The 26,293-nt window shown below is 43.8% G+C and overlaps 1 protein-coding gene across 3 annotated transcripts in view; it reads right to left on the reverse strand.

Annotated features, from left to right (window-relative positions):
- The window catches only part of PBX3 (PBX homeobox 3), a 222,251-nt gene extending 212,291 nt beyond the window's left edge, over positions 1-9,960 (reverse strand). For 2 of the 3 annotated variants that reach the window (XM_034929069.3, XM_034929071.3), the window contains exons 1-2: positions 9,476-9,952; positions 8,488-8,561 (exon numbers count right to left, since the gene is read on the reverse strand). In XM_034929069.3, the coding sequence (XP_034784960.1) occupies positions 8,488-8,561; positions 9,476-9,675 (274 nt within the window). In that variant the 5' untranslated portion in view covers positions 9,676-9,952. Of the gene's footprint in view, positions 1-8,487; positions 8,562-9,475 lie in introns of all 3 variants that reach the window. The other variant, XM_034929068.3, reaches the window with a different exon arrangement.
- Between the last annotated feature and the right edge of the window lie 16,333 nt (positions 9,961-26,293).

Raw genomic sequence — 26,293 nt, forward strand, 5'->3', positions numbered from 1 at the left:
TTCAAGAATTTCATAAGTCCTTCCCAATAATTCCTCTATAAATTATTTGCAGGGCTTAGTACATCTGAAAGCCTGTAGAAACCTTTGTTTAAATAATAACATGCAATTTCAAAAGCTTTTTGTTCCCTTTTCAATCAAAAATAACTTCATATGTTTTAAATGAAATTTTGCAAGTAATCAGAGACTAATGAGGATTCACTGATTTAACTAGTTCAGGGAATCAGAGAAGGGAGTGAGAATTTAAAGTAACCAAGTGTTTCATTTAGAAAAGCAGCTAATGTGGTAGGTACACTAAAAGTCGTCTTCACAGCGAAATGTAATCAGGACTTTTGTCTCAGGAGAAACTCATCCTCCTTTCTGTGCACATTCGTAACTCACATTACCATTAACAGGCATCACACATGCACACCGAAGAGATGCCTGCCTTGGTAGTATGCATGCATGGCAGCTGTGGTGACTAAATAATCCACATGGCTCTGAAGAGAAGATATGGTTTACTGGGTCCAGAGTCACAGCTACAGTGGTGGAATTCAGACACTAGAACTAAACCCCAGTAGGAATGCCTTACCCAAACCCTCTTCCTTCTAACCATACCCAGCAAATACAGTTAGGCCAGGATTTTGCAATTCCATCCTCTATGCATGGTTTATAGATAGAAGTTCCATGTTTGAGGAAACCTTAACCTTCTCGTAGGCACAGAAGGTCTGTCTTCCTCCCTTTCCCCACAGCAATCCTAGTATTCATTCATGTATTTCTCCCCAGAATATAAGAAATATCACAAAACAGCTTTATAGAGAAAAATTCAGAGGCCTAGCTTAGGCCACAAAAGTCAACAAAATCTGAATCCAGTATGAAATTCCATCTTCCACACAAAATGTCATCAGTAATCTTACCTATAAGATATATGCTGAAATATAAATTCCACAGGTTGTATAAAGGGCAGTTTAACCATGAATTATAATTGTGACAGCTTTTATGGATTCAAGTCAGAATGTTAATACTCATTTAATATAGTTTTCTGAAGCCCAATTCAACTTCTTCCTTCCTTCCTTCCCTAGTGAAGCAAATATCCCTGTGAAGTTCAATTTAGTGACATTGGTGCACAAGCCCATACACAGAAGTTTAGACTTCTGAGAAGAGATAAGTGATAAACAGTTCATTAGCCATGTTAATGAAATTATGTTTTAGGAAAAAAAAGACTAGGTGACACAAAAATTTTAGTATATTTTTATACAGAAACAGTACAATAAAAACTTTATATTCAGTATCTCCAATTAGGTCAATTAATATTCAGAAAAATCCTGTAACATTTCGTTTAAATAATCATAGGAGGGGGAAAAAAGAATCCATCAATGTTCTGGAAGCTTCTCTAGACCTTTCAATCAATTTTATTTATATGCAAAACCAAGAGAAACTCAAAAAAAAAAAAAAAAAAAAAAAACAAAGCTCCTCCTGATGCTAAAGCTCTCAATTTACTGACAGGCAAATGGCTTCATGCTGCCACTTAATCTCATTTCTTGCATAATGCCCTCTAATTAGCATATCAAAGTGAATTAATACTTCTAGGGCATTAGCAACGGGGAAATCTGCTCCAGGCTCACAATAGCAGTTAAGAGAGAGCCAAGAAATCCTCAAAAACACCACAAACCACTTTGCATTGCAAAACTGTTCAATTTATTTATCCTCTCTCTCTAAACACTTTTACCACACACTGTTTTACTACTGTTCACCAAACAAAATGATAATTGCCAAAGTTACCAGCATCTGTAATGCCTGTTTAGAATCTTAATTTAGACTGTGTTGCAGATAATTTCTATATGCAACCATTTGTTCTATTATAAATGTTAATATAGAGACAGTGAAAATGTTGACATTCTCAATTAGTTAATTTGAATTTGAAATAAAATTTTATGGGATTTTAAAATTTATGAATTTTTTAATGTAAAAAGCCACCTGCTGGACTCTGAAGCCTAAGAAATATGCTTTGAAAACTGATGTATCACATAAAAGAAAACAAACCAAACAAAAAATCATTTTGCCATAACATATGTTGAGTCTCACAAATAATGGTTTAAACATTGTGAGGACTCATCAGCATTAAAAGGATTACATTGTATACCAAGTCCTCATTAATATGATCACTAAAAAAGTTACTGTCTAAACAGCTTAACATTTTTAAAGCACTTAAGTTGAAAGAAGTAGAAAACTTTTAACAATTATTTTTATCCATAAATATTTTTAATTGCTTTCATACTAACCTGTTACTATTACGTAGACATAGTTATACAAAAAAAAGTTACGCCAATTCAGTTTGATACATTCTATCACACCAATTTTTTTGCTAGATATACACTCAAATTTAGTGCCAAAGTAAACTAGTTACCATTAAAACCTACAAACATATTATACAATGGAATATATCTATGAAAAAATAATACAGAAGAAATTCTTGTTGCAATTCTGCCTACAAAAGGGATAATTAGAATCAAGTGTTGAAGATTAATGAAATTTATTTTTTAATATGTTCTGAGTTTGAAGGCATAAAAAGGTGGTTTATTTTTTCAGTAGCTCATTCAAGAATTACTTATTATTTGCTAAATATAGCACTGTCAACTAGATGTGATAGCAATTTGTCTGATTAACTTCAATAACTTTGTAAAAAATCAGATAGCTAGTTCTGAAAAACTTTTACCAATTTATACTACATAGTGATATAAATTATTTACTCTCTTCATACTTAAAGACTCAAATGGCCTACTGAAGTAGAGCAAATGCTTGAAAAGGTCAACACGGGCTTGAGGGGGAGGTGGTGGTAATGTGTAAGCTTTGTTAGTCAGTTAATACCTAAATCATGCTGATCACACTGATAAATGGCTAAAACACAAGACTGCTGAGAAAACAAAACATTATTCTCATAATGTCAATATTGAACTAATAAATATCTAAAGATGTTCACAAACACGAATAGGGAAAAGATAATCTAAAACCTTATATAACTTGATGTGTTAGTGCTGATGTGTTAAGTATTTATTCTGAATAGATACCTCAGGGTAGAGTACAAAATAAAGTGATGACTGACTTAGGGTGTGGTTCACGAAATGCAGTTTCAATTCTTATAGTCCCACTTCATATAATGTAACTTCATCCTATACCATGCCACTATAAAGTATCAAAATATAAATAATCCAACTAATACGTTAATTTAAATTTGCCTCAGAAGTAACCTTTTACACAATTTATAAATTGAGATGGAAATACACAGGCAAAATTAATTAAAAGGAAAAGCATCATAGTATGAAAAATGTAGACAAGTACATTTTATGAAAGCCGATCAACCAGTGTGCTCTTTGGGGCAAGTCAGGGCCTCCTTTGCTAGTGTATTAAAAGACTTCTAATTCAGAATAAAATTATGTAAATTAATAAAATAACATAGTAAAGTCCCAAATAAAATACCAAAACTATTCAAATCTGTAATAAAATGAGGGTCATTAAAACTAAGGAACAAAAGAATTACTTGCACAGATCAAGTTAGTATTGACAAGAGAGTTCAATACATTTTTATTGGGAAGAAAAAAATAAAGAACAGGATTGGAAAATGTCTCTATATTTTAAAGATAATATCCACATGATACTTTAGATCATGAGGTTCTAAACCAGCTTGGCAATGAGATTTTTCTCCAGGTTTTCTACAAATGTATTATATGTGCTATTTTGTTAGGATGGAAATGGAAGAATAAAGAAGTAGAAAAATCCCTTTCTTTTACAACTTCTCTGAAAACCTCCTACAAAAGCTCCAGTAAGATACCAAATCTATAAAAATAGAAAAAAAAAAAGGTAAAATATTAAGTTGAGTTAAGAAAAATATATTGATAAAGCAATATAATTTATAACATTTCCAAGATACTCTGACTTTGTATTTTTCCTGTTTAATCACTTAATATTTCCAATATAAGCAGACCTAATGCTTAAAATTGATACGAAGTTTAAAACATTAAAGATCCATTAGAATTTGCTTCAAAATAATTTTGGAATGGTGGAAATTACAGAGAAAACACGACTGGCCAAGTATTGCTAATTGCTGAAGATGGGCACTGAGTTCATGGGAGGTTCAAGAGTCTCTGCTCTCTGCATGTTATGTTTCAAAGGTGTCCACAATAAAAAGTTGTTAAAATCTTGAAAATAAGTTCATTAAAACAAAATGTGTTTCATGAAAACACAAAAAGGAATCATGTATGGAACAGTGCATTTGTTTTTAAAACTTGAAACAAACGATGATAATTATATTGGAAATAGTGCAAGAGCAACTTAAAAGCATATGCAAAATATATAATAACATTTAGACTAATATATAACAATTTTCACCTTTCTTGCTAAATTTTCACTTGAAAAAATTGATTTTTACACATGTAGAATTAAAAGAATCACACAGCACTGTACAAAGAAAAATGTAACAGATTTTTATATTGAAACCTTAAAAAGAGAAGCACACCAAAAAAAGACTCCAAAGAGTCTCTAAACCTGTGGGTTCACAATTAAATAGACAGGTGTCGAATGACAGTACTGCCTTGTCTCTTTGAAAGCTAGTCACACTTATAGCAATAAAGATAAAAGGTTTAATCTCACATCATATACTAAATGCATATAAAACCTCACTTGTAAACTATACTCTTGATCTAGTTTTAATATCTAAAATTCTTATGACTCTTTCTAGGGAGGGTTCCTTTAAAAGTAAGGCATTTTTACTAGTCATTTTCTTCTCCTTAAACATAAAAAATACTTCAACCAGCCCAACCAGCCAAGCAGGCCTTTCTCTTCCCCTGCGGACACCTCCTGCAGTAGAGAAGTTCATTAAGTTTTATGATCTTCCCAAGTCAGTCCTGCTTATAAGCCTCACAAAGGCTACAAATCTGGCAAACCATCATGTATGCCATTAGACATTACTAGTAAATGAACGCTATTTAGGGTTTGTGGTAGCAATAAATCAGAGTTTGGTTGGCAGCCATCAACATGGAGTATTTTAACCTATTATTTAAAAAGGAAAAGGTTGTGTTTATTTTTTTTCATGCATAATATTTTTCACAATAATGTGATTCATATTATCTACTAAAATGTGGGATTTCATTTAAAAAATAAATACTTTTTTCTTGAAAAAGAACTATTTCCTTCGCTTAAACTCGCACAATTAAGGGCTTTGGAAAGAAGACAGATTTTTCAGGATGAAATATTTCACAAAGGAAAGCACTTCAACAATTAAGATTAAGATGACCAAAAAGAGGTGGGGGCATACACCAAAAGAGGTATGCAGGTGAGCAGACCTTGTGGCATCAGGGATATTTAATAAGAGACAGACGATAAAATATGGCTTTAAAAATCAGGAGAAAAATCTTAACATATCAACAATAATCTCACTGGTTACTTGGTTTAAAATAAACAACTATTTTTATTTTAAAGCCTACAACTTTTGGGGTGCTCTCAAAATGCACAAATATCACAATTCAACAATGAGAGACATTTCTGCCCAAAAATAATGGTGTGATCAATTTTACGAAAGAATACATTCTCAAGAAAAAGCAGCATCTTATAGTAGAAGTATACTTTCCTTACCTCTCAACAAGAAAATAATATAATTGTAGTAGATTACCCATTTATCTGTCAGAAGGGAAAAATACCTTTTCATATATGGTAGAGGAGGAAACAGATGTTTTCTAAACTAAATCCCCCATGTGCATAAGAACTGGCAGTGTTCACTGCCTGATCAGAAACCTCAAAATCCACTGGCAGAGCTACAAATAAACAGATTTTTTTTTAAATGATTTTGTTTTGTTTTAGAAGAAAAGCACAACTGAAATGACATTATCCACTGAAATGACAGTTCACCCTCAACCCCCCATTAAGCAGAATAGAGTCATCAACATAATGTTTCTGGTTTCTATTCATAAATGACTAGGTAAACTTTCTCTAAATTACAAAGAATTAATTTTTAGGTATTATTAGATTAAATAAAATGATTTTTAAAAAATATTTATGCAATATACATATATTCTACAATGTTTCTTTTATAAGTTCATGTTTCTAAAGCATGACCGACTATGGAAGCAGGAGTGGGGGGGCTTGGAATTTGCAGCCCCGCTTTCTTTGCTTTGGTAACACTAATGTCTACACAGCTGTTTTATTTCAAATTGAGGATTCTGAGTCCCTGTCTCATTCTAAGACTAGTTTTGGGGAGTGAGGTGAAGCTATGGGTAGTAGGGGAGAATGGAAAGAAGAGAAAGAGCTTCACCCCCATCAATCACTCAGTACTTAAATCCCATCCCTCTCGAGCTTAGAGAGGCTGGCAGGAAGATGCCTCTACCCAGACAGCCGCCTTTACTCTTTGTCGGCTGTTGGCTTTTTACAAAAGAGATAACGTGCAAATGTGGATCCACTGGCCAAAGCACAAAAAGAGAATCTAATTTACAAGTTATCACTGAAAGCCCCAGAAACAATTTTAAAACACAAAAATTTCTTTTGTCAGCTGCCTCTTGGTTTTTAAATAGCAATAGCCCTACCAAAGCTCTCTCTGCCAGTAATCCCAGACTTTGAAAAGATTTGTTTCTTTTTCGTAACTCACCTTTGACATGTGGTTGACTATACTTTCCTTTCAGAATGGTGTAACTAAGTCCTGTGCAAATAAGCAACTAAAGGACTTATGCTTCCTAATTGAATTCTGCCTGCTGCTAAATGTCTCAACATGAAAAGCAGTTTGCTGGGTTTAGTTCTCAAGCTAGCTAGGCCAAAACTTTAAAAAGGCAAAAATAAATAAATAAATACAAATAATGAGAAGGGGATGAGAAGCGATAAGTATCCATCCCCTCTCCCTAGTAATATAAGGCTGTATAAAGTCGAATCAATCTTAATATTCACAACATAGTCAATACCCCAGTGCTTGGCCGTCAGCAGAAACTGAAGTGGAGCCCTGATAGCAGGAAAACCCTTGGACATTAAGCATCAGAATTTACTGAGAATTGCATACTTTTAAGCTTCTAAACTAAGAATCTTCAAGACTGAATGCTAGATGTCTTATTTTACAGTCAGATAAAAATTATCTACTGCTTTAAATCAAAACGCTTTCTAAAGGTAGCTAAAAATCAACACAAAATAAAAGTTAGTAATTCAAGAAAGGATCACTGAGCATTAAGAAACCAGCCATAATATGGAATGAAAACCAGGAAAAGTACTCTTTGGCCTCCCTTATTATTTGCTGCTTATTATGGTTTAGCATATATATTTAGTAGACAGCAATAACTCATCATCTTTTCTTGATTACTTTTAGGATCACAATAGTATTGCAAAGCGAAAAACCTGTTTCAAAGAAGGCTGACTCGCCTATCAACCTAACAATTATTTGCACTGTGCTATTTGTACACTCAATTTAAACACAATCACATGTAACCTTCGAAATAGCCTCCCTTGGATAGTGCTATATCCTGGACTTCAACTTTTTCTCCTTTGCCTCAACTTTCAAAATGGCAACTTTAAAATACCATACATCCAACACACACCAAAAAAAAAAAGAAAAGAACAGGAAAAAAATAAACAGTAGAGCTTGTTTAATGTACTTGTTTGCCACATACAGGGAAGATAATGCCAAATACAAACTAAAACATCCAAATCTCTGCTTCAGTTTGAGCAGTTACCTCACGTCAAGACTGAAAGACCTTCAATTAATAAAGTCTGACAAGAAAGTTAAACTGAAACGAATTGCCAAAAATTTGCCAAATATGTACCTGTAGTTTTCATTCCAGCACTTCTGCAAAACCTATCTTCTTATCTATTCCCTGACTTGGACACTTCAAAATTGTTTAACCTGCATCTGTCGACCTTTTTATACTTTATATATTAAGCACAGTTACAAGTGTAATGACTTCAGAATACAAAATAATACAAGTATTAACAGATGTAATACATCGTATGTGTCTACACATCATTACCCTTCCTCGATTCTCTAAAGTAGTCTTCCCACCTAAAACACTAATTCAAGCATGCTACTGGGGTCTGTTCAATTGCATCTATTCTTCTATCCGTGCAGCTGAAGCTTAAGACTGTCTAAGTAAAACAAAGTTCGGGCGATGCTTCTCCCGGGGACTCGGTCCTGGCATCCAGTCTCCCGTTGCTCCTTTTAAAAACTGACACACAAACAAGGCGAAAGGAGAGGGAAGAGGGCGGCTGGCGCTCCGGGCCCCCTCCCCGCCTGCAGCCAGGGGCGGCCGCCGAGGGACCGCGATCCAGCCCGGTCCGCACCTACACTTCATTTTACACCAGGAGCAGAACTGAGAAATCGACTCCAGATTTATTGCAGTTTTTTCTCAAGATCAGGACGTGGGAAGGAGAGAATGATCAAAGATGGCGGTGCCCAAAAGCAGCAGCTCTCAACTGGAGAGTCGAAGGAGTAGCTCCGACCCCCCCCCTCGGGGGTCTCCAGGCCCACTGCGGGGCGCAGCGTCTTACCTGTTTTCTCTTTGATCTCACACAGGACGCTGAAGAGCGCTGGTTTCATTCTGTGACAGTTCAGGGCATGTTTCCTAAAAAACAAATAACGAAACACAAAGGTATTAGCATCACCTATGGAATAATATGGCGCCTTCCTTTAAGTTAGACCCAAGATTTAATTCCAGCCCCCCATTCTGGAAGGCCCTTTTGAACCGTGGGAAGTCAACAAAAACTCCAGTTGACTAGTTCCCGACAGCCAGCAAGCCCCGGCGGCGAAAGCTGCAGCCGGAACGAGGCGGACCCATCTGCCCGGCAGGCAGCAGCCTCGGCCACTGCAGACGCGACGCGAACCCGCGCGGGGAGCCTCGCCCCGGGGGCAGGCGAAGGCGACCCGGGGGAGGGGACGGGTGCGGAGGGGCTCCCGCGTCCGCTCCTGTGCAGAGGGAGCCGGCGCGACGCTGCCGGCCGGCGGACTGCGGCCAGCGGGAGGGTGACAGCTCGGCAAAGTTTGCAAGGCGGCCCTCTCTCTCCGAGAACTTGGCCGTCCGCACCCGGACCCGCCAGGGAACCGCCCATCGCCCCGCGCCGGGCCCGGGTGGCCGCCCGCATCGCGAGGTCGTCCCGCGGCCACAGGAGCCGGCGCCGGGACTCCCGGCCGGAGGAGAAAGTTACACTTCCCGGCGGCGCGGCCCGCACGGGGTCGGGGCGGGAGGTTTAAATCCGTGGGAGGGGGCCGGGCTGCGAGGGGCAGGACGGGGGAAAGGACGCCACGGAATCCGCGCCGCACCGAGTCCGTCCCGAGCCCCCCAGAGCAACTTTGCCGACTCCCGCCCGCTTCGGGGGGCGCGGGCAAGTCCCCCCGAGGCCGGGGCGGGCGGCCGGCTTTCGGAGAAAGTTCCCCGCCGGGGGCTGCGGCCCTGGCCCCGAGCGCCACCCCGGGCCTCGACTCGGCCGCGGGCCCGGCTCCCGCACACACACAAAAGATGCTTAATGAGACGACACCAACTTTGCTTGCGCCTCGTCCAAGCTCTGGTCGGTGATGGTCATGATCTGGTGGAGGATGTCGCCGATGTCCTGCTTCCTGCCGTCGCCGTCCGCCCCTTCGTGGCCGTGCGGGGGAGGCGGCAGGGCCATGCCCCCCTGCACCGAGTGGCCAGCCAGGTTCACCCCGGCCAGAGTCTGCAGCATCCTGGATTGATCGTCCATCCCGCCGCGCGCGGGCGGGAGCGGGCGGCGGCTGAGGCGAAGGCTGAGGCGGCGGCGGCGGCTGCGACGAGGGAGGAGAAGAAAGAGGGGGAGGGGGAGGGGGAGGCGGCCGCGCGCTCCCCGCCCGCGCGGGGAGGGGGCGGCCCGGCCGGCAGGGCCCGCGGCTGAGGCGATGAGGACGGGCGCCCGGCTCCGGCTTCCGCCGCCGCCGAGGCTGAGGAGAAGCGGCGGGCGGAAGCGCCGGGCTCCGCGGCGGTGGCGGAGGCGCAGGCGGCGGCGCCCGCTGCCCTCACGCGGCCGCCGCGCCGCCTCCTCGCCGCCGCGCGCCCCGCCGGGCGGCCCCGCGCAACTTGCTCCTCAGCGCCCGCCGAGTTGCCGGGACGCCCGCCGCCCCCCGCGCCAGCCTGCGCACTGCCCTCCTCGGCCGCCGCCGCCGCCGCCTCAGCCAGGCGGGATCCGAGCCCCGGCGGCCCCGGGGGAGGCAGCGGCGGCGGCGGCGGGCGGCGGCGGAGGAGGAGGCCTGCGGGCGGGCCGCGGGGAGCGAGGGGGGGCGGAGGAGGAAAGTTTGGGAGCGGGCGGGCAGAGGCGGCGGGGGCGCTGAGCCCGGAGGAGGGCCCCGGCGGGCCGCGCGCCGGGCGGACAGCCGATGGATAGGGCGGGAGAAGTCGCCGCCGCCGCCGGAGCCGCGCACCCAGCCAGCAGCCGCCGCGGACCGGGCTGGAAGGCCGCTGGGCCGAGGGATTGACAGGCTGCCAGTGCCACTCACTCACTGCGGCCCCGCGCCGGGGGGAGGGGCGGGGGCTGGCAAGGGCGGGGGAGCGCTCCTCAGACCCCGCCCCCGGGGCGGTGCGCGCGCTCATTGGGCTCTGCGCCTCCCGCCGCCGCCGCCGGCACCGCCCCCGGGGCCCGGCCCGTTCCCTCTGGCCTCTGATACCCCGCGCTCCGGAGTGTGCCGCCGGATCCTCGCTCCAACCTCGTCGCGTCCTAGCCCCCCGGGATAGACCGGGCCGGCCCACAAACGCTGTGCCCGCACCCCGACTCCTGCTCCATGCTTTTGGCAGTCATGGGAGCGGGGGGTTGTGTATGGGACAGTGGGCAACTCGCTGCAAAGCCAACCGTGTGCTCCCCCGCCGCGCCTGTGAGCTTCACGCCTCGGACAGCTCCTGGTGCACTTTCCCGCTCTTCCTGTCAGGAGGTGGTGCCCTCTGGGTACCAGGCCGCTCGTCCCGGGCCAATCGCAAAGCGCTTAGAGCCGAATGGGGCGGGACAGAGGCAAGAAAGGGTTGTCCCAATTGGAGCGTTCGAAAGGTTCTGGGCAGAGGCGGGGAAGCGGCGAGTGGGGGCCTCGCCCCGCCTGCGGTCGCCATGGTAACCGAGAGGGCGCAGCTCAGCGTTGGCGCCAGCACCGGGGCCTTGTGCTGTCCCTCAATGGGTGACCTGTTAAGGTGGGAACCTGTGGTCTCACATACTTGAAGTCTGAGCTGAGTGGACCTGAGTGCCATAGACTTTCCATTGAAAGGGGAAATGTGTCAGAGAGAAGCGAGTCTGGGAGGAGGGAAAGTGCCTTCAGTCCAGGACTAATTTCAAGGTTTACAACACTTTACACACTCTGCAACTCCTGATAATCCAGGGACTACTCCTTTGGCAGCGTTTGCTATTCGATGCCTCCAGATGTACTGAAGCTGCAAACACGAGCTCTTCATTACAAAGATACATATGTTTAGGAAGAGACTGGATTTCACTTGTCAACTTACCCCATCACCACGAGTCATTTAATGTTGGTAACGCCAGCCACGATTTTTCGTATCTATAACACCCCTTCTTCCATTGAATTCTACCTGCAAATAACTGAAGGCTCACATTATTTTGGAATATGGACCTCCGCCTCTTGTGGAGACTTGAGATTACTCTTAAGCTGATTTCCCAAACAGGGGCTGCAATGTGTGTTCCCGATTTTAGATTCATTGAGCTCACCCTAGATGAGTCCTTTGGTTCGGTGGTTCGGAAAAGTCTCTTTGTTCCTTCTCCAAACTCAGTAAGCTGTCTTACCTGAAACCAAAAATAGGGGTATGAGGATATGAAAAATGGCTCTTACTCTGCAGGGTTTAATGTAGGACAAGCAGTTCTTTAAATGCCAGATGGATTCTTGGAATGAAGCAGGCTACTCGGTTCCAGGTTCTTTCCTTCATATGTTGTGTGTACTTTTAAATACTCCCCACTGCAAAGCTAATAGCTAAGCTTACAGTTAGGCAAGCTAAAATCCTTACAAACTGCACAGCTGCTGAGGAGGGAGTTCCAAAAAATCCACTCTGCTTACTTACCTCCAAAGAAGAACCCCCTTCATGTTCATTAATATTCTCTGCTCTTCTATACCCCATTGATATGTCAAGTTTCCAATTCTTTGAAGCCCCCATTATGGGTTACTTATAATCGTCATTGATTGGGTTTTTTCTTTATTCTTAATTTGTTTTTTAAAGCTGTCACCAAATTCTTAAGCATTTTTGCCAAAAGGCGCAGGAGCAAGCGGTCAACCTTTCATAATTCTCCAACGCTGAGGATGCAAAACCACAGAATTCTAACTGAAAGATGCCTTAAATTCTAAGATTCCTTCCAGCTGTAAAATTCAATAATCCTGTGACTCACTATTAGGACTCCTCTCTGCCCTCCTTCTAGACTCATAATCTTGACTAATCAGTCATGAGGATGAGGCTAATTAGCAATGGGGATTTATGGTTATTTCTAGCCCACTCCAAACAATGAGTTATGTAAGCAAAGCAACATATATAAAAATGTAAATAGGTGGCTCATGCCTGTAATCTCAGAACTTTGGGAGGCCGAGGCAGGTGGATCACAAGGTCAGGAGTTGAGACCAGCCTGGGCAACATGGTGAAACCCCATCTCTACTAAAAATACAAAAAATTAGCTGGGCTTGGTGGCAGGCGCCTGTAATCCCAGCTACTCAGGAGGCTGAGGCAGGAGAATCACTTGTACCCAGGAGGTGGCGGTTGCGGTGAACTGAGATTGTGCCGCTCCCCTCCAGCCTGGGCGACAAAGTGAGACTTCGTTTCAAAAAAAAAAAAAGTAAATAAAATTAAAGAAACACTTAAGCAAATAAAGGCAATTGGGAACTATGGGCTGTGTAAACACACTGGAACATAAAAACATAAATTAGAATTAAGAAAACAGTTAGGCAAATGCCAGCAATTAGGAATAAAACAACTTGTTAAATGTCTAACACCCACAGTTATTTTATGGTACACTCCTCTAAACCCATGGTCATTCAGTGATGTGGAAACTTGATACCATAATTCTGCCTTAAGTGATTGAATTAGACTGACCTTCTGCTTGGGAGGCTTCTCTTTTTGTTGTTATCAGTATGAGTTGCAGTAGAAGCCTGAGGACCCTAGCAAGGATTCCTTCACAGGCTCATTGACAACTGCCGTTGATTTAAAGCATAACTTTTTTAGAGTGGTTTCCAAGCCTCAATATAACTGTCAACTAATTGCAGATGCTCCAGGATCTCTTGTGCTTGTGCCAGTGTCTCATGTAGAATGTTGCCTGATCTCTGCTCAAGAATCTGAGTCACAAGGTTGATGCCTTCACAGATGACAGAACAGAAGTTCCCTGAGTACCCGAGTCTGTCTTTGCTGTTTCTAAGGTAGTGATTATTAAAATGTCAAGGGAAATGAAATTGACTTTTGGTGAGCAGACATTCATGTAAAGTTAACAGTGACAAAGTGGTGAAAACCAAGCAGGTGTTCCTTCATGGCCATCCCTTTCCATGAGTTTGTATTAACATCACCATTGCCTCTGTCATCAATAGGGTGACTATCACAGCAGATGCCATTATCGAGCACTTTCTTTGGGGGTACACTATCCTCTGTGTCCCCTTGCTTCATCTTATTACAGTCTCACAACAGGCTGCTTGGGATTGTTATTAAATAAGAAATAGAATGAGAGACAGTAAGAAATTTCCACAAGACCACAAAGCCAGTAAGTACTAGAGCTTGAATTCAAATATTGATCTATGTGGCTGCAAAGACTACCGTATAAAACACTGTGCAAAAAAGTAATTTAGCCAGGCTGGTGGCATGCAACTGTAGTTCCAGCTACTTCAGAGGCAGAAACAGGAGAATCACTTGAGTGCAGTAATTTGAGGCTGCAGTATGCTATGATCACACTTGTGAATAGCCACTGCACTCTAGCTTGAGCAAAGTAGTGCTACCCTTTCTCCTAAAATTTTTTTAAAAGTTATTTAAGATTATGAAGTAAAAATCACAAGACCTTAACAGATAAACTGAAAAATTAATGAAAATAAGTAACTAGGTGCTTAATAAAGAGAGAATAAACAGCTATATTAGAGGAATCCAGGTCTCAAGGCAGGGGAGGAGGGAAATTAAGGACAGTCAGACCATTCTTCAAAGCCACATTGGGTCCCACCTCTCCGAAGCTTTTCTGTGATGCCTGTCTTCTCTGATCTTTGTCTCCTCTAAACTCCCTCAGAAGGTTGCAGTGAGATCGCCTCATTACACTCCAGCCTGGGCAACAGAGTGAGACTCTGTCTCATAAATAAATAAATAAATAAATAAACTCCCTCAGTATATGTTGCCTGTAATACATAACCTACTACCATACTAGATAGTCTTGCACTGTTTGCTCTCCATCCACCTCTGTTAGTTTCCTCATCTAGGTCATAAAAATGTCAAGGGCAAGGGTAAGATGTGACTATAATATGACAGATTGTCAAATGTCAAGGGTAAGATGTGACTATAATATGACAGATTTGATTTTTTTTTAAATCATAGACATCTAAGAAAAGGTAACACTCTCCAACTTGTCACTTTGGGGAAACTGACTAAATGCTTCTTTTCAAAATGTATCATTGCTTTAGGAATGACTATCTATTTGTTTATTTGTTTGTTCATTGGTTTGTTTCTCTAGAGAGTGGAACTTGCTCTGTCACCCAGGCTGGAGTACAGTGGCGCGATCATAGCTCACTGTAACTTTGAATTCCTGGGCAATCCTCCTGCCTCAGGGCTCCTGAGTAGCTGAGACTGCAGGTGCACACCACTACACCCAGCTAATTTTTTGTATTTTTTTTGTATGGACGAGGTCTCGCTATGGTGCTCAGGCTGCGTTCAAACTCCTGGCCTCAAGGGATCATCCCACCTCAGCATCTCGAAGTACTGGGATTACAGGCATGAGCCACTGCACCCAGACAGGAATGACTCTTTAGAATTGGTCTTTACAGTTGATAGCACATGTGACATATGACCAACGTTTATCTTCTAAGGATGGATTTGATTGAGTAACCAAAGATTTAGTGGGATAACAGTCCATCTTTCTAAAGTGATGCCTTTAAAAGAGAATATTTATCAGAATGTATAATTTCTAGAAAAATTTGATAGAATGCTCCCTCTCTTATGTCCCTTCATAGCACCCAGTACGGTGCAGTTTCATACAGAACAGACAGTTGGGGCCGACATGACCAGTTGTTGGCCTGCCATCCATTGGCTTACTTCCTTCTACACCAATAGAAGCCTGATTTTATTCTGAAGACAATGTGCTCAGTCCCAATCAAGGTCTAAAACAAGTATGAGCATCCTGTCCCCTGCCTTCTGAGCCTGTCAGGAGGAGGGGTGACCTTGCTAATTTTTTTAAAAAGGGACAGATAGGCCAGGCGTGCTGGCTCATGCCTGTAATCCCAGCAATTTGGCCACTGCACTCCAGCCTGGGCAAAGAACGAGACCCTGTCTCAGAAAAAGAAAAAAAAGGGGACAGACATGGCTCTTCTCTCCTTCATTTTCCTGGCTCTTTCCATCTTTGAAAGTAGTCCTGAATCTGGAGTGCTCACAGCAGCCACCTGTGATAATGAAATGAAAATATGAAGACAAAATCAACATGGTTTGGTGGTTTATATCTGTGGTCTTCCTCCCAAAGCTTGTAATCCCAGACCAATAATTAGAAAAATATTACACAAATACTAATTGAAGGACATTCTACAAAATACCTGGCCAGTAATTTCTCTGGTCTTTGTACTCCTTGTAACTGTCAAGGTCATAAAGAGTAAGAAAAGTTGAAAAACTGTCACAACCAAGAAGAGCCTAAGGAGAAATGAGGACTGGATGTAATCTAGCATTCTGGATGGGATCCTGGAACAGAAAAGGGATATTAGGTAAAAACTACGGAAATTTGGCCAGGCGCGGTGGCTCACGCCTGTAATCTCAGCACTTTGGGAGGCCGAGACAGGCGGATCATGAGGTCAAGAGATCGAGACCATCCTGGCTAATACAGTGAAACCCTGTCTCTACTAAAAAAATTTTTTAAAAAAATTAGCCGGGCGTGGTGGCTGGCGCCTGTAGTCCCAGCTACTCGGGAGGCTGAGGCAGGAGAATGGCGTGAACCCAGAAGGCAGAGCTTGCAGTGAGCCCAGATGGCGCCGCTGCACTCCAGCCTGGGTAACAGAGCGAGACTCCGTCTCAAGAAAAAAAAAAAAACTATGGAAATTTGAATAAAGTATACACTTCAGTTAGTGATAACATTTCACATTGGTTCATTAATTTCAAAAAGTACCATATTAATGTGAGATGTTAATAATAGAGGAAATAATGTATGGGATATTAGGGAACTCTCTGTACCACCTTCTAAATTTTTTTTCTTTTTTTTTTTTTTTTTGAGACGGACTCTTGCTCTGTCGCCCAGGCTGGAGTGCAGTGGCGCAATCTCGGCTCACTGCAAGCTCCACCTCCTGGGTCCACGCCATTCTCCTGCCTCAGCCTCCGGAGTAGCTGGGACTACAGGCACCCACCACCACGCCTGGCTAATTTTTTGTATTTTCAGTAGAGGTAGGGTTTCACCGTGTTAGCCAGGATGGTCTCGATCTCCTGACCTCATGATCCACCCGCCTCGGCCTCCCAAAGTGCTGGGATTACAGGCATGAGCCACCGCACCCGGCCCCACCACCTTCTAATTTTTATCTGTAAATACTTTAAAAAAAAACATTCAGGGCCAGGAGCGGTGGCTCACGCCTGTAATCCCAGCACTTTGGGAGGCCGAGGCGGGTGGATCACGAGGTCAGGAGATCGAGACCATCCTGGCTAACACGGTGAAACCCCGTCTCTACTAAAAATACAAAAAAATTAGCCAGGCGTGGTGGCAGCCGGCTGTAGTCCCAGCTACTCGGGAGGCTGAGGCAGGAGAATGGCGTCGACCTGGGAGGTGGAGCTTGCAGTGAGCCGAGACTGAGCCACTGCACTCCAGCCTGGGTGACAGAGCGAGACTCTGTCTCAAAAAAAAAAAAAATAAGTAAATAAAATAAAATAAAACATTCATTCAAAACAAAAATAAACATGGTAAGTGGGGTAGAAAGATAAGGAGAGGCTAGGTGTCTGCAGACATGGTCCAACATCTGAGCTAAAGAAGCAACTGCTTTCCCTTGGATTTCTAGTTTTGTGAGTAAATTCATCTCCTGCTTTAAAATCCTATTGGCTGGGTTTTCTGTATCTTGCAGAAAAGCTGATGTAGTACTATAAACACTTATATGACAGATGTATGTGTGGATGGATGGATGGATGGATGGATGGATGGATGGATGGATGGATGGACTGATGGATGGAATAGCCTAGCACAATGACCGACACATAGTAGGAGCTCCTAGAGCCGGGGAGATGATGTATGATAAAAAAAAAAATTCCTCTTGTCTTTGTATTGGATTCCTGGGAGGTAACATCTAAAACCCTTGAAATCTCCCAAGCTATAAGAGTGTTTTTATTATTCATGAGGCCCTTAGATCACATCTAATTTTATGCTAAAGTGATGACTCAGGATGGTGGCTGGTCACCAGAAAGACCAACCATGTGATTAGAGGGTTGGGGCTTTGAGGGAGCTGGAGATTGAGTTCAGTCGTAAGGCCTATGATTCAATCAATCATGTCTATATAATGAAACTCTGATAAAAACTCTGGACACCCAAGCCCAGAAAAGCTTCCTGGTTGGTGAATACGTTGATGTGCCAGGAGGGTGATACACCCTGACACCATGGGGAGAAGCATGGAAGCTCTGCATTCAGGACCCTCCCAGCTCTTGCCCTTGACCTCTCTACTTGACTGGCCCTGGTTTATATCCCTTATAATTAAACTATAATGCTGAGTATAGTGCTTTCCTAAGTTCTGTGTCATTCTAGCAAATTATAGAACCTAAAGGGGTCACAGGAACACCCACATTTTCAGCCAGTTGGTTAGAAGTACAGGTGGCCAGGGGACCTCAGAACTTGTGGCTGGCATCTGAAGTGAAAGCAGTCTAGTTGGGCACCATGCCTTTAACTGGGATTAATTGACTGTCATTTCTAAGAGGCCTACTTAAAGGAACCTAATTTAATTGAGACAAATTCCTTTTGCCTTTTCCCCACCTCCTTTTCCCAGCCTGTAGTTGATGTCTGGAGCTCCAGGAGTCATCTTGGCCCATGAAATGATCTTGAGAGTGGAGGTCAGGCACTAGGATAGTGAAGCAGAAACTTAAGAACCTGGGGCATGGGTGGCACCATGAAGCCACCATCTAAGGGATAACACCAACCCTTGATTGCTTCTTCCACACGGCTCTTACAGAAGAAGGAATAAACTTCTGTCTTATTAAATCCACTGCCATATACTTATTTCCAGTATAGGCAGCCAAACTTAATCCTAATTAATAAGGAAGCCAGGGTCTAACATAGAAAGAGTACAGTTGTAGGCACTGTAGCCCTGTAGTTAAGAGCTCTGCATCTGGGATCAGGCAAACTTGGATCTGAATCCTAGCTCTACCACTAAATGGCTACTTGGCCTCGGTCAGGTTATTTAGCCTCTCAGCTTTCTCATCTGTCAATGACAGTAATAATAGCAATAACCTACCAGCCAGGCACAGTGGTTCATGCCTGTAATCCCAGCCCTTTGGAAGACTGAGGCAGGCGGATCACGAGGTCAAGAGATGGAGACCATCCTGGCCAACATGGTAAAACCCCGTCTCTACTAAAAATGTACAAAAAATAGCTGGGTGTGGTGGCACACGCCTGTAGTCCCAGCTACTTCGGAGGCTGAGGCAGGAGAATCGCTTGAACCCGTGAGGTAGAGGTTGCAGCGAGCCGAGATCGCGCCACTGCACTCCAGCCTGGCAACAGAGCGAGACTCCATCTGAAAAAAAAAGACCTAACACACTGAGGTATAGTAAAAACTAGCATTACAATGAATATGAGAGTCCATTGTAAAAGGTAAATCTCTAACATTTGCTTCCCGGTCCTCCTCATCCCAAGATTCATCCTCAGTTCTCTGCCCTCCTCTTCCTCCTCTTCTTTTCTCTCTTCCCCTTTCTTCTTTCTCCTTCTCTTCCTTTTCCTTTCTCTTTATCTGCTTCCCTCATCTTCCTATTCCTTTTCTCTTCCTTTTCTTTTCTCTTCTCTTCCTACCCTTTCACCCTCTACAATCTAGTTAGTTCACCCCACAGCCAGCCCTGCACCTGTAATTCCACCTCTTGCTTCATTTTGAGAATTCCAACACCTCTCCTAACAACCAGACCTCACTCATCTGGCCTGCCAGTGCTTCAAACTCCGATTCTCCTCTATATTCATCACCTATTGCTGTGAAACAAATTATCCCAAAACTTCCTTGCTTAAAATAATAAACACCCGGCCGGGCGCGGTGGTTCACACCTGTAATCCCAGCACTTTGGGAGGCCAAGGTGGGTGGATCACCTGAGGTCAGGAGTTCGAGACCAGCCTGGCCAACCTGGTGAAACCCCATCTCTACTAAAAATACAAAATTAGCCAGCCGTGGTGGCACATGCCTGTAATCCCAGCTACTTGCGAGGCTGAGGCAGGAGAATCACTTGAACCCGGGAGGCGGAGGTTGCAGTGAGCCAAGATTGTGCCATTACACTCCAGCCTGGGCAACAAGAGTGAAATTTCATCTCAGAAAAAAAAAAACTTTGAAGACAAGTAATGTTAACCCTATTGTACAGCTACAGTTGTGAAAATAAAAGCTACTGACACTGAGTGCTTAGTTTGTGGCAGGCACTGTGCTAGTGGTTTCTCATATAACATCTAATGACACCTTCACAACAACCCTATGAGATGGGCTTTAACCTCCCCATCTATAGTTGAAGAAAGGAAGACTTAAAGACGTCCACTTTTTGTACAGCCTATAGATATGAGGAAGAAAAAAAAAAGGTGTCCACTTTTTAATTTGACCAAGGTCACATGGCTGGTAAATGAACTGTGATTCAAAAACTTCATCTACCTCATCTGGCCAGGTACGGTGGCTCACACCTGTAATCCCAGCACTTTGGGAGTCTGAGGGGGGCAGATCACTTGAGATCAGAAGTTGAAGACCAGCTTGGCCAAAATGATGAAACTCCATCTCTGCCAAAAAATACAAAAATTAGCCAGGCATGATGGTGCATGCCTGCAGTCCGAGATACTCAGGAGACAGAGGTGGGAGAATCACCTGAACCCAGGAGGTAGAGGTTGCAGTGAGCCGAGATCACACCACTGCACTCCAGCCTGGGCAACAGAGTGAGACCTTGTCTCAAAAAAAAAAAAAAAAGTGAAAACAAAAACAAAAAAGTCATCTGAGGCCAGGCACAGTGGCTCACGCCTGTAATCCCAGCATTTTGGGAGGTCAAGGTGGGTGGATCACCTGAGGTCAGGAGTTCGAGACCACCCTGGCCAACATGGTGAAACCCCGTCTCTATTAAAAATACAAAAATTAGCCAGGCATGGTGGCATGCGCCTGTAATCCCAGCTACTCAGGAGGCTGAGGCAGGAGAATCACTTGAACCTAGCAGAGGCGGAGGTTGCAGTGAGCCGAGATCGTGCCATTGCACTCCAGCCTGGGTGACAGAGCAAGACTCCGTCTCAAAAAAATTAAAAATGTCATCTGGTTCAGCATCCTTGTGACAAACACCCATTCTACACTGCCTCTTGAGGAGTTATGTCACTTGTCCAAGGTTACATGTACAAGGTCTGCTACTAAGTGACAGAGTGGAACTGAGATCAGTACTTCTGACCCTTTCCACCATACAAGTTCTCTCCCTGCTCAAGTGTCTCCTTGAGAAAGCCTTTCTTAGCCCCCTAAGGAACTAAGTATTCCCTTTTTAAGTCCGCAACACCACTTGGTTCCTTATAAATGTATATCTTTTTTTAAATTGTGGTAAAATATACATAACATAAAATTTACCATTTTAAATATTGTGAGGTATAGTTCAGTGCCATTAGGAACATTCACATTGTTGTGCAACCATCACCACTATCTTTCTCCAAAGCTTTTTCATCATTCCAAACTGAAAACCTGTACCCATTAAACACTAACTCTCCAATCCCTCTTCCCCACAGCCCCTGGCAACCTCCATTCTACTTTCTGTCTCTATGAATTTCACTACTGTAGATAACTCTTAGAAGTGAAATCACGAAGTATTTGTCCTTTCATGATTAGCTTATTTCACTTCAACTTTCATCCATATAGTAGCATGTGTCAGAATTTATTTCCTTTTTGAGACTGAATGATATTCTATTGGCCAGGCGAGGTGGCTCATGCCTGTAATTCCAGCACTTTGAGAGGCCGAGGCAGATAGATCACCTGAGGTCAGGAGATCGAGACCAGCCTGACCACCGTGGAGAAACCCCATCTCTACTAAAAATACAAAAAATCTGCCAGGTGTGGGGGCGCGTGCCTGTAATCCCAGCTACTGTGGGGTCTGAGGCTGGAGAATCACTTGAAGCCAGGAGGCAGAGGTTGCCGTGAGCTGAGATCGTGCCATTTCACTCCAACCTGTGCCACAAGAGTGAAACTCCGTCTAAAAAAAAAAGAGAGAGAGAGAGAGAGATCAAGACCATCCTGGCCAACACAGTGAAACTCCATCTCTACTAAAAATACAAAAAAAATGGCTGAGCGTAGTGACATGCACCTGTAGTCCCAGCTACTCAGGAGGGTGAAGCAAGAGAATCACTTGAACCCAGGAAAAGGAGGTTGCAGTTTAGCCGAGATGGCGCCACTGCACTCAAACCTGGTGACAGAGCGAGAACCTGTCTCAAAAAAAAAAATATTCCGTTGAATGTGTATAGCACATTTTGTTGATCCATTCATCTGTTGATGGACACTTGGGTTGCGTCCACCTTTTGGCTATTGTGAATAATGCTGCTATGAGCATTGATATGGTTTGGATCTGTGTCCCCACCCAAATCTCATGTTGAATTGTAATCCTCAATGTTGGAAGAGAGACCTGGTGGGAGGGGATTGGATCATGGGATGGGTCCTTCAGGAATGGTTTGGCACCATTCCTTGGTGGTGCTGTTCTTGTAATAGAGTTCTCATAAGATCTGGTTCTTTAAAAGTATGTGGCACCTCCCCAGTCTCTCTCTTGGTCTTGCTCCCACTTTGCCCTCCACCATGAGTAATAGCTCTCTGAGGCCTCCCCAGAAGCAGATGCTGCCATGCTTCCTGTACATCCTGCAGAACTGTGAGCCAATTAAACCTCCTTTCTTTATAAATTACACAGTCTCAGGTATTTCTTTATAGCAATAAGAGAACAAACTAATACAAACATGAATGTTCAAGTGGTTGATTTTTTATTTTCAATTCTTTTGGGTATATACCCAGAAGTGGAATTGCTGGGTCATATGGTAACTTTATTTTTTATTTATTTATTTTTTAAGAGACAGGGTCTTGGCCAGGCGTGGTGGCTTATGCCTGTAATCCCAGCATTTTGGGAGGCCAAGGGGCGTGGATCACCTGAGGTCAGGAGGTCAAGACCAGTCTGGCCAACATGGTGAAACCCCATCTCTACTAAAAATACAAAAGATCAGTCGGGCATGGTGGTGGGCGCCTGTAATCTCACCTACTCAGAAGGCTGAGGCAGGAGAATCTCTTGAACCCGGGAGGTGGAGGTTGCAATGAGCTGAGATCGTGCCATTGCACTCCAACCTAGGCAACAAGAGTGAAACTCTGTCTCAAAAAAAAAAAAAAAAAAAGAGACAGGGTTTTGCTCTGTCACCCAGGCTGGAGTGCAGTGTTGCAATCATGGCTCACTTCACCCTTGATCTGCTGGGATCAAGCAATCCTCCTGCCTCAGCCTCCTGACTAGCTGGGACTACAGGTACAAGCCATCATGCCCAGCTAATTGTTTTTTATTTTTGTATAGATGAGGTCTCACAATGTTGCCCAGGCTGGTCTCGAACTCCTGGTCTTAAGCAATCCTCCACCTCAGCCTTCCAAAGTATTGAGATTACAGGCGTGAGCCACCACACCCAGCCCTTTTTTAAATTTTTTGAGGACCTGCCTACCACATTGTTTTCCACAGTGGCTATACCATTTTTCATTCCCACCAGCAGAGCACATGTGTAAATGTATACCTTTTAATGGAGCTTCCAGGGATGTATCCGATGTACTGTGCTCCTTGAAGAAAAGGTCTGTTGACATTCAACTTTATATCCTGAACAACACTTACTATAATTGATGCCTAGAAAATATTTGTTAAATAAATGAATAACTAAGGTATCAGAAATCACTATCTTGAAACAAAGAAATCTGCTTTTATTTGAAACATACTAAAAACTTCAGAGAAGACCAAATAGCTGCTGAACAGTGTGCCTAGAGAGATTTTTTTTAAGCTGGTACATAAATCCAGAGTTTCATTTCTTAAAAACAAGTGGTCCCACAGTATATTTCTTTTCATCTCACCAGCTTCTTGTCAACACTAGGTTCATCTCCTGGTCCTGTTTCTTTTCTAGGCTTACAATAAAAGTGATTTAAAGTAAAAGTTTCTTTAAGAATTATGCTACAATATGCTGATCTGAAAATAAATTTTCTAAAATTATTTTTTTTTACCCATAAGGGGGCCATTAAAGATTCCTGGTGATATTATTTCCTAAGAACTTATGCACAGGTTATAAACTTCCTTCTGTCAGAGCAACTGGATAACACTTTTGATTATCTCTTCCACCCTGAATTTCTAGGACAGATATAAATGCAGAAAGAAAATTGACTCAAAAGGCCTTTTAATTCATTATTATAATTAATAACTTTGTGTTACAGAGAAAAGTACCAATTCAAGTACATATAAAATAAAATTTTAAAATTTTATTTTTTAGGAACAGGCTTATGAGATATTTTCCTTATAATGTTCTTCCTACTGTGTTACCACTAATTACCATAACAAGGTAGAAAAAAGAGAGAAGGTGAAATAAATAAGTAAATGATGCTTCACAAAACCATGACATAGGTAGGTAGGCAAAATATTTGATATTTGTATAAACTTTAATTTTATAACCCTTGGGAGTTTTGTTCTCTGTGAATATTCAAGGCTGGAAAAATCACATCTTAAATAGTTCCCCAGCCCAAGACCCTACTTCCTCTTGATCTTCACACCTCCCCCATAAGTCCCCATAGCTACGTTTCCTACCCCATGGCCTAACCCTCCGAGCCTTAGCTCACTGGACCAGGAATGGGCACTTCACCAGGACTAACCCAATCCATCTTTTGGAGACTCGCCCTTGCACCTGAAACACTGATTTGTTTACTGACTGCTTGAGTTAAGGATGTATAATCCCAGAGCTCTGGGATAGTCATGTTTAGCCAACTGCCCAGGAAGAAGCAGAGAAAGCCACTTGTAAACAGAACACTTACAGAAAGAAGAAACTTCCGTGCCTGGAGGGGAGTAGGAGTGTGGTGGTGGGGGGTGGGCAGACAGCTGGACAGCTCCCAGTTCTGAAGGCTTTCCAATTTCTGCTTCCCATGGTGCCTGGGAGTCATTCAAGTACCCAACACTCTTGACTTGGCCACCACAACCTGGTTCCTGGCAGATTACTTAATTTTGAGTCAGATATTTCCTGAAATAGGAAAGAGGGAAGAGTTAAGCTGGAGGATGCAGCCAGGTGGGCACTCAGGGAGGTCTTGGGCAGTCTGGGTGGCAAGAACTGGGAGGAGTGAGGCAGAGGCACGGAGGAGGGAGCTGAAGGTTTGAGGAGAGGGTGGCACGTTTCTTGTGCACATGTCGAGGCTGGGGAGCCTGCATCATGACCGGGGGAGATCTAAGTTCAAGAGAGATCTGAACTAGAAAGAAAAAGACATAGGAGTTATTAACGTCTTGGTGGTATTAGCAGTCATGACAGTGAATGAGATCACACAGGGAGAGTGTGAGAGCTGAGAAAAATGAGGGTCCATGAAAAAGCACTAATAATTAAGGGACAGATAAAGAAAAAAGGAAGCAAAGAGGAGTCTTTAGGTTGGCAGAAAGACAAGGACTAGGAAAGCACAATAGCATGGAAACCAAGAGTGTTTTACAGAAAAAAGAGAGATCAAGAGTTGAACTGAGTTATGGTCTAAGGTGTCCACTGGATTTATTTATTTATTATTTATTTTGAGATGGAGTCTCGCTCTGTCACCCAGCCTGGAGTGCAAGGGCACGATCTCGGCTCACTGCAACCTCTGCCTCCCGGGTTCAGTGATTCTCATGCCTCAGCCTCCCGAGCAGCTGGGATTACAGGTGCCTGCCACCACACCTGGCTAATTTTTGTATTTTCGTAGAGACGGGTTTTCATCATGTTGGCCAGGCTAGTCTTGAACTCCTAACCTCAGGTGATCCGCCCACCTTGGCCTCCCAAAGTGCTGGGATTACAGGTGTGAACCACCACTCCCTGCCTGTCCACTGGATTTAATGATGTGGTGAGATTGGAGGCCCAGTGAGAACCCCAGGGGTGTGGCAGAAGCTTGATGGCACCAACAAAGGAATGAATGGTAGGGAGGACCACAGACAGGCGTAGGCAGCCCTTTAGAGGAATTTGGCTAGAAAGCAGAGGAGAGAAAGAGGGAGGAGCTGGAAGGCAATGTGGAGTTAGGTACTTTTGGGGGATCTGAGAGAGAGCTAAGAATGTTTAAATGGCTCACAGGAAGGAGTCTGAAGCAGGAGAGATGGAGGGGGATAAAAGTCCCCCATGAGTGAATCCCTGGGGAAGTAGAGGGGATGGGGTCTATGGCCTGGGTGATGCTGCCCTTGGCAGCAATACCTATGAGAGAGAGGAAAAGGAAGCAGGAGGGGGAGACTGAGCTTCAATGCAGACCCAATGACAGCCTCAGCCAACCCCATGTGGAGCTTTAGAACTAGAATGACCTTTCCAAGTTGTCCTGAGTTAAGCCAAGACGGCTGGGCCTTTATTTTTATTTTATTTTATTGTTTCTTTAAGACAGGGTCTCACTCTGTCACCCAGGCTGTAGTGCAGTGACATGATCTTGGCTCACTGCAACCTCTGCCTCCGGGGTTTAAGCAATTCTCCTGCCTCAGCCTCCTGAGCAGCTGGAACTATAGGTGCACACTATCACACCAGGCTAAATTTTGTATTTTTTGGTAGAGACAGGGTTTCACTGTGTTGGCCAGGCTGGTCTCGAACTCCTGGCCTCAAGAAATCTGCCCACCTCGGCCTCCCAAAGTGCTGGGATTACAGGTGTGAGCCACTGCACCCGCTGTCTGGGCCTTTAAACTCTTGCATCCGTCGGTGAGAGGACGTGGGCTGCCCACACAGGGAAGAGCATGACCTTGGACAAGGTGGCTCTCTGATGCTAAGGCAATCTCTAAAGAGGCTTGGGAGCTGAACACTGCCC

The sequence above is a fragment of the Pan paniscus genome, chromosome 11 (assembly GCF_029289425.2).
Source record: "Pan paniscus chromosome 11, NHGRI_mPanPan1-v2.0_pri, whole genome shotgun sequence".
Lineage (NCBI taxonomy): Eukaryota > Metazoa > Chordata > Mammalia > Primates > Hominidae > Pan > Pan paniscus.